The sequence below is a fragment of the Lolium rigidum genome, chromosome 4 (genome assembly GCF_022539505.1).
Source record: "Lolium rigidum isolate FL_2022 chromosome 4, APGP_CSIRO_Lrig_0.1, whole genome shotgun sequence".
NCBI classification, from domain to species: domain Eukaryota; kingdom Viridiplantae; phylum Streptophyta; class Magnoliopsida; order Poales; family Poaceae; genus Lolium; species Lolium rigidum.
Genome location: NC_061511.1, coordinates 212,782,230 through 212,794,943, shown reverse-complemented (window position 1 = coordinate 212,794,943; position 12,714 = coordinate 212,782,230). Strand labels below are relative to the sequence as shown.

At 44.1% G+C, this 12,714-nt stretch overlaps 2 protein-coding genes across 2 annotated transcripts; both read left to right on the top strand.

Moving 5' to 3' along the window:
- Positions 1-404: 404 nt before the first annotated feature.
- Positions 405-6,374, top strand: LOC124707008 (protein REDUCED WALL ACETYLATION 3-like). The gene is made up of 16 exons (XM_047238672.1): positions 405-474; positions 1,347-1,438; positions 1,670-1,798; positions 1,899-1,955; positions 2,050-2,122; positions 2,633-2,791; positions 3,328-3,477; positions 3,593-3,848; positions 3,936-4,057; positions 4,276-4,362; positions 4,494-4,582; positions 4,674-4,736; positions 4,841-4,897; positions 5,573-5,669; positions 5,745-5,903; positions 5,998-6,374. Exons 1-15 carry the CDS (start codon positions 442-444, stop codon positions 5,901-5,903), a joined length of 1,623 nt encoding a protein of 540 aa, XP_047094628.1. The 5' UTR covers positions 405-441; the 3' UTR covers positions 5,998-6,374.
- A 1,786-nt stretch (positions 6,375-8,160) lies between these two features.
- On the top strand, positions 8,161-9,352 carry LOC124649530. The gene has a single exon (XM_047189137.1). It carries the CDS (start codon positions 8,209-8,211, stop codon positions 9,112-9,114), a length of 906 nt encoding a protein of 301 aa, XP_047045093.1. The 5' UTR covers positions 8,161-8,208; the 3' UTR covers positions 9,115-9,352.
- Positions 9,353-12,714: the final 3,362 nt, after the last annotated feature.

Genomic DNA, 12,714 nt, shown 5'->3' with positions numbered 1-12,714 from the left:
GTAGTTCATAGAGAAGGAACACGATTACACGACGGGGTCCAAAACTATTAACAAAGCCCACAAAGCACAGGAAAAGGGGGCACCGTACCAAACCGCAACCACCCACCATCCCGTCGGCGGCCAACCTCCGTCCCCTTTTCCCCATCATTTCCCTCCCTCCCTCCGTCCGTCCGGGCCGACCGCGACCAGCCACCATAGCCGCGCTTGCTTCAGATCTCCTCCATCCCCCATCAATTCCTTCCCACTCCCGCCATTGCTCGCTCGTATATAACCCCGCGCCCCCCATCCCCATCACCTACCTCCCCACCCGCCCGCCACCACGTCGTCCCTCTGACTCCTACCCAGCGGCGCCATGGCCTGCTGACCTGGGACGGAGCCTGCTCTGGATCTGACCCGTCCGCGCCACTGCTGCTGCCGGGATCGGGATCTCGGGCGCGCCGGATGGAGGTCTTCGGCCCCGTCACGCCCGGCCAGGTGACTCCCCCTCCCCTCCCCTCCTCTCCTCTGCTCATGCTTCGCTCGTCCAATTCCCCGCCTCGCCTGTCCCCGCGCGCGCGCCCGCCCGCCGACGGTGAAGTCGTCTAGGCGGTTTACCTCGTCCCCTTGCTTGGTTTCGCTGCTCCGGCGTCTCCGGGGAGCAAATTGTGGGCAGCGAAACGTAGCACAACCTTGCGTCTACTACTAGCTCAGAGCTAGTACGGCAGAGTGCCGTGTGCTGGCTGCCGAGCGTACCCGGTCAAGAGTTTAATGCAATGTTTAAGGTAGCTCCAGGTTTTCCAGGCAGAATTCAATTCCGTGCCGACGAAGCTGTCTTTGTTCCTGCCAGCCACATGCGCCCTCACCTACGAGTTTGGTGGTTTGGTGGGCTTCTTTTGGGTTCATTAATTCTCAAGTAATTTAGTTCACATGACATTGCTGTTGGCTTGGGGCAGTGAAGGATTTGAGTGGGATCTGGATGATTGTTTCATAGAATTTGGTACCGTGTCTGCAATCTCGGTTTATCATTCTGTTAAGTGTTTAGCTTGATCATGTATGATCGGAGACGATCCGTGATAGTAAATGTACTAATTTTTTTTTCCAATGTTTGCTGGTGAAAACCATCAGAGAAAACATGCCGCCATACCGAAACCTATGTGCTTAGGTACCGTATATCAACCGATCTCTCTGAAGAAAACGGAATATTCTGTAGAGTTTGACCGCCAGTGCGACTGACATCCGCAATGCCAAACCAGCGCAGCGTTGGCCTTTTCAAAGCTTTATCATGCTCTGGTTTGTTTTAACTGAAGCTCATTTTTGGATGCTGGCATGGACTTACGTACGTACCACGTTGTCTTCCGTTCTTGCAGGTGTCGTTTCTGCTTGGCCTTTTCCCGGTCCTCATTGCATGGGTCTACTCCGAGATCCTCGAATACCGGAGATCTTCGTCACATGGGAAAGTGTAAGATTTCTTCCTTGTTCCAAAACCTCTAGACATCTTTAGCAATATAGATCCGAGTAACTATGAAGGTGGAGATATTAACCGCTAGCTGCATACTGCTGCTTCAAATAATTCAACCATGTTACGGAGTTTCCATGCTTTATCTGGCAGATTACACCAGTTAGTCTGTTAAGAAGTTGAACAACCACTGTTCTAACTTTGTCCTTTTCATCATCATTTTGTCATCTGCAGTCACTCAGATGTTACACTGGAGAATGAAACTTCCAAGGAAGATGAGAAGGCCATATTAATTGAAGGAGGCCAGTTGAAATCACCATCAGCAAAGTTCCGGAACGTGTCTGCAAAAGCAAATTTAATACGGTATGTTCTGAATAAACAATACAATACATATTTTAGGATTATACATCCGTACACATGCTGATGATGATTGCTTATGTAATGAGGTGGTTGTGGTGTGCAGGTTTATAACAATGGATGAGTCTTTTCTGCTCGAAAACCGTGCCGTACTGAGAGCCATGTAAGACCCTACAGACTTAATTTCTCCCACTCTAGTTTGTCACGCTAAGAGGTTATCTGTTGACACTTGTGTTCACTCACTAACCATTTTGCAGGGCTGAAGTTGGCATTGTTCTAGTTTATTATTACATTTGTGACCGGACAAACATATTTGCAGAAAGCAAGAAGGTAACCATGTTGCTGGTTTTTTCTTACTGTAGTCATTTAGAATGTTGTATCATATGGTAAATGAAGCTGTAGCAGGTATCGATTGTTTTAATTAAAAAGTAATACCAACATTTTTCGTAGCTCTGGAGACCATCCTTGTTACTTCTGGTTTCATAATCTACTATGACTTGTTTCCTCGTTGTTCTTTCAGCAATTAACACCTGCAAGCTATAATGATTTGTTTTCCTTAGCTTGAATTTAGACGTAGAGAGCCAGCGCAAATCAGGTGGCATATTCGTAGGCATGTCTAACAAGCTTAAGGTTTTCACCATCTGAGAACTGTAGCTAATAGATGATGGCTTATACTTGCAACTTTTGTAAGCTCGGTAATCTACCAGTTAAATGTTTGTGCGGATGTAATAAGCAACTATTTATGTATAAACCTGAATTACAGCAAGCAGAACTGTATATGCTCGTCATGTCTCTGGTTCTCCTTTTCTTGTATGGTAATCTTTGCCTTATTTTTGACAGAACTACAACCGCGACCTGTTTCTGTTTCTATACATTCTTCTCATCATAGCGTCGGCACTTACTTCACTTAAGAAGCACCAGGAGAAATCAGCATTTTCTGGAAAGTCCATACTCTATCTTAATCGCCACCAAACTGAGGAATGGAAAGGGTGGATGCAGGTTAGTGATTTATTTCACCGCTGTAGTTCTTCTGGTAAATGTGATTTTGATCATATCTATAATTGGAGATTTTGAGAGACTGTGGGTGCTGAAATTCTTAATGCACTTGTTTTCTTTGGTCATTGATCCTTTCAGCTTGCCACATGATACACAAAAGCATGGCCATGTTCATTTAGTGAAATTTCTGCCATGCATTTTTTACATGGTGCATTCATTTTAGTGCCTTTTCCACTTCCTAGTCTATTTCTCTTAGATTACAAAAGTAGATGAAAGACCAAGCTAACGGGTTTTACTATGTATTAAACTCAAATAAAGTGTTTGTTCATCATCCATGAGTTACAATCTGCTACTCCGTATCCCAACTGCTTCCGCAATAGCTTTTGTTTCTCATGTATGTTACAGCAAATTTATACGACCAGGATATACAAGTATTGCAGTACCTTCTTGGTTGTTGTTGTCGTATGCAGGTTTTATATTTGTTATATTCTGGCTGTCAGTATGTTGTAAACCTCTAATTATTGAATCTGCCTTTCCAGGTCTTATTTCTGATGTACCACTATTTCGGTGCGTCAGAAATATACAATGCAATTCGTGTTTTCATTGCTTGCTATGTTTGGATGACCGGATTTGGGAATTTCTCGTACTATTATATCAAGAAAGATTTTAGCATTGCAAGATTTGCTCAGGTGCCGAGTCTATCTCAACCTTCATCTCCCCTTCATATGATAAATTTAATTCTACTTGATATTTTTACCATCTTTAAAACACCAATGACCAATGAGTACACTTTATTAATTGCAGATGATGTGGAGGCTAAATTTCTTTGTGACCCTCTGCTGCATTGTCCTTGACAATGATTTCATGCTGTACTATATCTGCCCAATGCACACCCTATTTACGCTTATGGTGTACGGATCACTTGGTCTGTTTAACAAGTATAATGAGATACCATCAATTATGGCTATTAAGATTGCTTGCTGCTTCTTGAGTGTCATTTTGATATGGGAAGTCCCTGGGGTCTTCGAAATTTTGTGGGCCCCCTTTACGTTTCTGCTCGGTGAGTTATCCATATTGTTTTTTGTGGAATTATTCTTCTCAGTCATGGATCAGGATTGTATATCTTTGCCTTTTCTGTGCAATGTAGGCTATAAAGATCCAGAGCCTTCTAAATCACACTTACCTTTATTGCACGAGTGGCATTTCCGATCTGGGCTCGATCGGTACATATGGATTATTGGAATGATTTATGCCTACTTCCACCCTAATGTAAGTTTTTCAGCTGGATATGTACTTCCCTCTTTTCATTATGAATGCATGAGTAGGAGATATTTTAAGCTCTTCTCGTACAGTTTCCGTCTGGTCTCTAGTCTCTCCCTGATACAATCAGTGACGATGACACACAGACTTAGATGTTGTTATCTTATGTATTTCTTCCTTCTCTTTATCGCATATTAATCTAACATAGAACCTTCAATATTAAACAGGTGGAAAGATGGATGGAGAAGCTAGAGGAAGCCGAGACTAAGGTTAGGTTGTCGATCAAGGGTACCATTGTGACTGTTTCGGTTGTGGTAAGTCACATGACCATCTCATACAAATGCACTAACTCACTATTTTTGTCAGCTAGCTTGGTTTTACCAACTAGTCAACAGCACTTTGTTAACGTTATATGATGTACTGACTAGGACTTCTGTTCTTTTAGGCTGGCTATCTATGGTATGAATATATCTACAAGCTAGACAAAATCACGTACAACAAGTACCATCCCTACACGTCATGGATTCCTATCACGTACGTATAAAAAAGATGATATCATAACCAATATAACATGTGACAGAAGTATATATTCCATGCAGTTGACACAGTACCTTATTTCTTACAGCGTGTATATTTGCCTACGCAATTGCACCCAACAGTTGAGGGGCGCCTCTTTGGCTCTTTTCGCGTAAGCATCTGAATTTGCAGCACCTCACATTAACTGTTCAGGCATTTGCCTTCCTATTCCTTTCCGCTCTCCATTACTAAGACTCTGATCTGTTTTTTTGATAGTTGGCTTGGCAAGGTTACACTGGAGACTTATATTTCTCAGATCCACATTTGGCTCAGGTATGGAACCGAGTTGTTTCATCTATGTTAACTCTCTTTTTAATTACTGAACGCATTTTCAGTTCAGTAGTCCAGTGGCAAGCATCTTATAACATGTTTAAAATATAAGAGAAGACTCAAGAACGAGAATAAAAAGGTCATTCAATTGTGTCTGAGACCTTGACTTTTCATATCTAGCAGAAGTATACTATATATCCATTGGTATACTCGATTATGTCCAGTTGTCCCTGGCAGGGAAACCATTAGTTGATATTTTGTTGGGCTGGATGGGATTGCTCAACTAAATACTACTCCCTCAGCCCCATAATATAAGATGTTATTACAACTAATGTAGGAGTATATTGGTTGTAACATCTTATATGATGGGACAGAGGGAGTGCTAGACAAAATGGCAACTATGCCAATGAGCTTAGTTTCTTTCCTTCCCAGTTAGGAGCAACTATGGAATTGATGCCACACATTAAAACTATCTGATTTTACCTTTGAAGGGATTAGAATTTATGAAACCAGCGGGGACTGAATAGATTAGACTGTATATAGAAAAATGCAGATACATTTCTATGGACTGAGTGGGTGCAGGATCTTTTATCATTCTCCCTACATGGTTTAGTCTGCGTATGCTTTTGTTTTGTAGATGTTGGATCCCTTCTCAGTTCTGGTTCTTTTCTTTTGCAGGTCTAGTGTACCAAACGGACAGCCAAAATGGCTACTATCTTTTATACCTGACTATCCGATGCTGAACTTCATGCTTACCACAACGATATATCTTTTCGTAAGTTTACCTATCTCAAATTTACTCCACAAAGCAGAATCAACAGATATACTAATCCTATGCTTGACATTGCAGCTATCATACCGAATATTCGAGCTCACAAACGTACTGAGAGCAGCCTTCATTCCCAGTAGAGACAACAATCGCTTGTTCCAAAATTTTGTTGCTGGGATTGCCATCTCCGTATGTCTGTACCTCTGCTCGCTTGTTCTTCTGAAAATTCCTGGTGTATAGGTAAACCGCTGGAACCCTACTGTACTCAGCAGTTTTTGCAAATCACAGCAATCTTCGCTGAGCATTTCTAACTTATTTGCGCATGTACTTGCAGGTGAATAGTTTCCATTTCTGTGGATGTAGAATGATACCGGGGTCAGTTCCATTTGCATCTAGGGACTGGAGGTAAGATGCACAACCTGAAGAAGCTGTGTTTGCTCATACACTGAATTGAACTCCCGGAGGGTGTAGATTTAGAGGTGCAATTTTTGACATTTTTTTCCTTCTCAAAACCTGTACACAATTAGCCAACCCGTGCAATTCTCTGGGAGTTGTAACAGCTGTCCGTCAGCCATGTAAGAACTGCGAATTCTCTTGGGTGTCGCCCCGTGTTCTGTTGTACCATGTCCTAGATATTTTATACAAGGAAATTGTCTTTCCTCTTGTAAAAGATGATAGTAATGCAACATGTGCAGTTTTTGAACTCCGAAACACATATTGTTGGGTGCTACGAATTGTTTCTCGCTAATCTACACCCTGCTCCTGGTCCTGGATATGAGACACATGGGACGAGACTGTCGAGTATCGTTCAGTGAGTAGAGGCTGGGTGCCAAAACTAGGCAGTTGGAGATACATGCTCTGCTCTCGCATGCTTAAATAAAGAAAGGATGCGTGGCCGTGAACCCGTGATCGATGTCTGGTTGATAGTTTTTTTGAAACAATTAGTAACCTTTACTACTATTATTAAACAATAATGGTTACATCTTTCACCAATTGTGGAACAAGAAACAAAGGCGGCTCTTCTAGCAAAAAGTTGCTATTAGAAACATCTATTGATTTAGCTATTAAATCTGCCGCTTGGTTTGCTTCTCACGGACAGTGAGTCAATCGTGTCGACGTGAACCCTGCCATGATTGTTTGACACTCATCCAAGTACGCCATGCCCACTATCCTCTTGCTTGTCTGGTCTTCAAATGCTGTGATTACGTTTATGGAGTCAGTTTCGACATAGATACGGGTGCAGCCTGCACGCTCAGCCAAACATAGACCATCACGGACTGCATGCGCCTCAGCTGTGGTTACATCGATCACTTCGTCGATCTCATATCTACAGGCTGCCACAAACTGTCTGCTTGCATCTCTTATAACACATCCCATCGATGCCCTTCTAGTTTCTACGTTTATAGCTGCATCTGTATTTAGCTTCATAAACCTGGCTGGTGGTTTAGACCTACCCATATTTATCCTGACCGACGTATTCTTCTTCACTTTCAGGGCATTAGCCACCGTAGCTTTTATTGATAGAGCTATTCGGCTCGGTGGTAGAGTCTCCCCCTGATGTTTCATCTCATGCCGCCTCCACCAAATGAACCACGCAGCTGTGGCTAGTACCTCCTTCCCCGGTAAGGATTCCAAGCTAGGTATCGCATGTTTTGTATTCAACATATGTTCCAATACTGAACTACCCGATAGGTCTAGCTGTGCTGCAAATTGGACTTATTGATCTAATCCAAGAGCTTGCCAGACTTCACGAGCACGATTAGTGCTCCCTCCGTTCCTAGGTATAAGGTGCATAGGTTTTTGAGAAAAAAATCTAACATGTAAGGTATATTGCATGGGACAACCTGTGTGGACATTTTTTTAGGGATTTAATTGTGTTTTCTAATCTTTTGCAAATTTTTCTATTTTCTCATATCAATTGTTCAGTGGCAATCCCGCCAAAAACCCGTTGAGTAATTTTCCCTCCGCGTGTGTTTCTTAATTTATATCTAGGAATAGAGGGAGTACTAATTAATTTGTTATGTGCCTCCAAAAAGTCTGTTAGGACGCTAAGGACTGAACGAGGTGGTCAGGGGTCGCTGGCCAGTTAACGAGTGGCTGGATTTGTAGACGATGCAATGGCCGGTACTTTCTGTGGTGCCGCTGCCGGCGATTCCACTTAACGACTTGTCATCGCTAGGACAATGCAAACTAGAGGCCCATGATCTAGGGTGACCAACATCTTTGGCACCAAACGGGGAACCTGACACGGACTCGTTCCGAATCTCTGACATTGATCGGCTGATGGATGCACACCAAGAGAAATCTGTCAGGCAGGCAGAGGCGAGATGAACCACTGAACTCTACACAAAACCCCAATCACATCAAATCATTTAGGCGCTTCACTAGGACGTTACAATTTGCCTTTAAATAGCGCGCGAAGCTCGCATTATTGCCACACTGCCGATACACAACAATAATCCCAAAGAGTTCGTACAGTACAAAGCTTCCATAGCTGGCTCTCTAGCTCCTCCTGACCTGCCACCGGTCGATCGGCCAGCCAGCAATGGAAGCCCCTCTCCTCCTCCCGCTCTCCACCGCCGCGTCGTGCTCCTCCTCCTCCGGCATCACCGTCGACGATGACACGACCGTCCTCTCCCCCATCCCCAGCCGTTCCTCCCCTTCCGGCCGCAGCATCCTCGCCCGCTACCTCGCCGTCCTCCTCGTCGCCTCCGTGTCGCTCTTCGCGCACCACGAAGCATCCAAGGGCTTCCGCATCGACGTCGTCGGCGCCGGGACCCAGGGCGGCGTCGCGGCCCGACGGTTCGACCTCCTCTTCGTCTCCAACGGCCGCGCCGAGCGCCTGCTCCACCGCGCCAGCCGCGCCGTCGAGGACGCGCTCTTCCCGGACCCGTCCTTCCCGCGCCGCCGCGTCACGCGCGTCACCGTGCGCATGATGGACGGCGGCAACCTCACCGCCGCCGACGCGACCGTCGACGCCAACGCCGGCGGGGAGTACGTCATTTCGCTGAGCCCGCGTCTCCTGTCCGGCGCCGGGACCGACAAGCCCGTGGACGTCGTGGCCACCGCGGTGCGCCGGGCCGTGGCGCGCATGTGGCTGTGGGACGCCCGCGGCGCCGCGCCGGCCCGCGTCACGGAGTCTATGGTGGAGTACCTCGCCAGTGCCAGCGCCACCGACGTCGAGGCGCTGCCGTCTTCCAAGGAGGCGGATGGCACGTCCAACACCCAGTGCATCTCGCCGCGGTTCCTGAAGCACCTGGAGCGGCGCCGCGCCGGGTTCGTGGCGCGGCTGAACAGGGCAATGAGGGATCGGTGGAGCGACGCCGCGGTGGACGCCGCCCTCGGGGCGCCGGCCCGGCCGGTATGCGCCGCCTACCTCGCCGCCAGCGTGCAACCACCGGTGGTTGGCGCCACGTCGGTCGCTGATGGATCCACGGTGGCAGCGGTCTGAGCCAGCCAGAAACAGCGAATGCACACCCCTTGTAATTGGCCCATCATCATGTGCGGCGAATTAAGTGATGGGTTTGGACGTAAGCTCGCCCCTAGTTGTGGTGTGAGGCGAGTTAGCGGTCGCTCTACTTCTTTTTAATTTAAGTACGCCACTGCCTAGTATCTATGTATGTATGCTCTAGGTAGTTAAACACTTTGTTGTTTGTACATGTAAAGAATATATATAGTGTAGTCTCAAATGATTCTGGAAAGCTCGAGAGAAAAAAAGAAGACCTCAGGTGAACCTTTCTATCGATCACTTTCATCGTGTTCGCGGATGGTTTATGTGCCTCCTTCCCTGCGTGGTCCATTTCCAAATATTCTACTCTATCACACAACAACAATATCGAGTGTGAAAAAAAAAATCTACCACCGGTTCTTGTTGACTCCAGAACCAACGTCACGTTAGATGGTTAGGGAGGCAGTGTTACCGGCCGGTAGCTTACAAAAGATCGAACCACATGTTTTATATTTCCGTATCTCATACAAATTAGAATTTATTTCAGTGCGACGTTTCCATAGATAGTGTAGTTCCTGTGGTGTTTTTGTCAATCTTAAGCCTTTCCGATTCAGTCCATTAAAGACGATCATAAGAAAAAGATGTATATCTACGTCCGTTCACGAGAGAGAGGGGCAAATTGAAAGCTAAGCAGTGGTAATTAAGACCCCCGGGGAAAATAGGGAGAGAGAGACGAGCGTCTGCATGTGTTTTTCAAGAAAGAACTTCTCATTGACTCCACGAAAAACTTTGCCGGCCGCAGTTGCCATGTGGGGTGGATAACTCAGCAATGATAAAGATTACGGAACTAAGTACATGTTGGCAACATCTACATGTTCATGCATCTGGCATGGTAGTGAATTGTATTCATCAAAATTAAGTAATGAGTATGTCATATTGGGACCTCTAATCGTGTTGGGAGGTGGTCCCTATCAACACTTATTTTATGTCATTATTGGCGGTTAACGTCTTCTGCGTCTATATATGAATCCAAGAGGATCACGTTGAAGTTAATAGTTTTTGTTTGGAGTACATTGAAGGGTATGGTGACCATACACGGAAATAACTTGGTATGGCTTTGAGAAAAGAGGTAAGTAAATATTTGTCTTACATAGTATACATGATGCGTGCTAAACCATGAAAGTATGGGACAAAAGATTGGTCATTGTCGAGGTATTAACGAAGCAAATGCTACAAGCGTAGCTTATGGATGATCGTTGACAATGACAACATTGAAGCACTTGGACGAGATTGGTACGCGACACGTTGTACCTAAGTTGGGCCCCTCTAGGTGGAGGTAAAGACTTACTTCTGCTTGATTATATTGATGTCTATTTGATTTACAGTTTTACCGACGGTGTAGATGGAAGCTATGAATGCTATGTCGGCTATGAGGATGAATGAGAGATCATCCCCTCTACATGATCCCATATTCTCCTGGTCTTCGTTCCCACATAGGAAGCGTAGTCACTACAATGCACATTTTAAATCAAACGATTTAGCTGCACATGCCGACTTGTTTAAGATATGAATGTTCACCCATTAAGCTAGAAAATGGACAAATTTCATTGGTAGAACTTAACGACTGAGCACTCGTATCTTTCAAACACTTCATCAATTGAGTTCATTCAAATTCCATTCTTAATGAGAATTATCCACTGGTACCACATTGATCAACATATGATTCACAAATTTAGAACATAATGAGTATGTACCTATTTAACAGCTAATATAAATATTTTTTCCTGTTCGCACACACCAAAGCCTCGTTGATACCTTTATTTTAGCAATATTATACTCTCTCTGTACCATTATAATTCATCTTCTAGGTTTGTTTGAAGTCAAACTTCTCTAAGTGAGGCCGAAGTTATGGGAAAATGTGTCAACATCTATCACATCAAATCTATATAGCGCAAAAAATTGCTGTACGTTGGATGTAATAATTTTTTTTTGTCTTTTTACATGTTGATATATTTTTTACAAACTTGGTCAAATTATAGTATTTTCCTTTTGTATAAACCTAGAACTTCGATTATTTTGGAACGATGAAGTATTTTTATAAACTGATGTCTTTTTTAAAATAAGAAACAAACATATTAACTTGTAAATTTACTTTTCGAAGTTGCTTGATTATTGCAGGGACATCATTGTGTACTAGAGTATCACGCAACTTATATAAATTTACTTCTTATTATTCGTCATGCTATGAACTAAATGGTCTTGATAATATTTCTAGAACAAGAAAATATCAATGACCTACCACTAATCGTAGGCTGCAAAAGATAGTAGAAGAGGTGACTCGTTGAACAAGTACTAACCATATCTTGTACTAATGAATACTCTAGCAAGTTTTGTAGATATGTAAGGATACTACATGAAATGATACATGTAAATACTTTAAAATATATTTCTGGACATAAATAAATTTGCGGGAAATGTGATATTATGGGGGATGCTTAGAGTTATTGTGAAAACCATTGTTACAAACAAGCTTCTTACACATTGCAAACAAACTAAAATCATTTTTGTGCAATTTTTCTCTCATAAGGATAGATGTGGTGCATTATCACATATGTACATATTAATATAAATTATTGTGCTTACATATTATAGTTATCCTAATTTTACATGAAAACGGTATTGAATACTATATTCTAAAATATGGATCAATACCTTAAATATAAGATCAGTTATGTTGAAAGTACAAAATTTTAGTATAAATTTAAGAAACTTAACCTACTAAACCAAACAAAATAAAAACTTACACTTTTGCACAATCCGCTCTCCATATTCATGAAGAACCCCAAGAGAATAGAGAATCTAGATCTGAAATAATTGTTAGGAAATATGTAAACGTGGTCGTATGTGACACGTATTAGATTAGGAGAGTCCTAGTCATATTCTTGTATTGCCTAGCGTCATATTCTTGTATTGCCTAGCGTCATATTCTTGTATTGCCTAGCGTCGTATTCTTGTATTGCCTAGCGTCATATTCTTGTATTGCCTAGCACGGCATAGTGCCTATTATATATACACGAGTATGAGGCTCTCGGTTGTATCCGAGTAGCCCAAAGTCTACCTGATCATATTCTAGTTTTAACATGGTATCAGGCCGGCTCTTCCACCGAAAACCCTAGATCGCTTCTCCGTCCGATCGTCGCCGCCGTACCTTGCCGTCATGGCGTCTTCATCCACGACGCCGCCACTGAACCTTGGCCCCCCTCCGCGTGAGCCGCTCACGCGGGACAATTATCCCACATGGCGCTCGCAGGTTCTCCCTGCCATCCGTGGCGCGATGCAGCTCGGTATAATCACCGGGACAGATCCTGCGCCGCCACCTGAAGTCGTCGATATCCCGGCTGACAAAGATGTTCCAGCCACGATGAAGATCAACCCTGACTATGCGTCATGGATCTCAAGGGATCAGATCGTCCTCTCCTATTTGCTCCAGTCGCTTCATCTGAAGGAAGTTCTCCCGCATGTTCATCGCCTTGAGACCTCTGCCGGTGTCTGGAGGGCCCTCGAGGAGATGTTCTCCGCTCAAAGCGAGGCCAAGATTGACAA

What these genes read in the sequence shown, in the direction of transcription:
- LOC124707008 (XM_047238672.1), top strand. Translation starts at nt 442, where the DNA reads ATGGAGGTCTTCGGCCCCGTCACGCCCGGCCAG. An exon ending in ATGCCTACTTCCACCCTAAT is followed by an intron (nt 4,058 to 4,275) that starts GTAAGTTTTTCA and finishes AATATTAAACAG; the next exon opens with GTGGAAAGATGGATGGAGAA. An exon ending in ACGTCATGGATTCCTATCAC is followed by an intron (nt 4,583 to 4,673) that starts GTACGTATAAAA and finishes TATTTCTTACAG; the next exon opens with CGTGTATATTTGCCTACGCA.
- LOC124649530 (XM_047189137.1), top strand. Translation starts at nt 8,209, where the DNA reads ATGGAAGCCCCTCTCCTCCTCCCGCTCTCCACCGCCGCGTCGTGCTCC.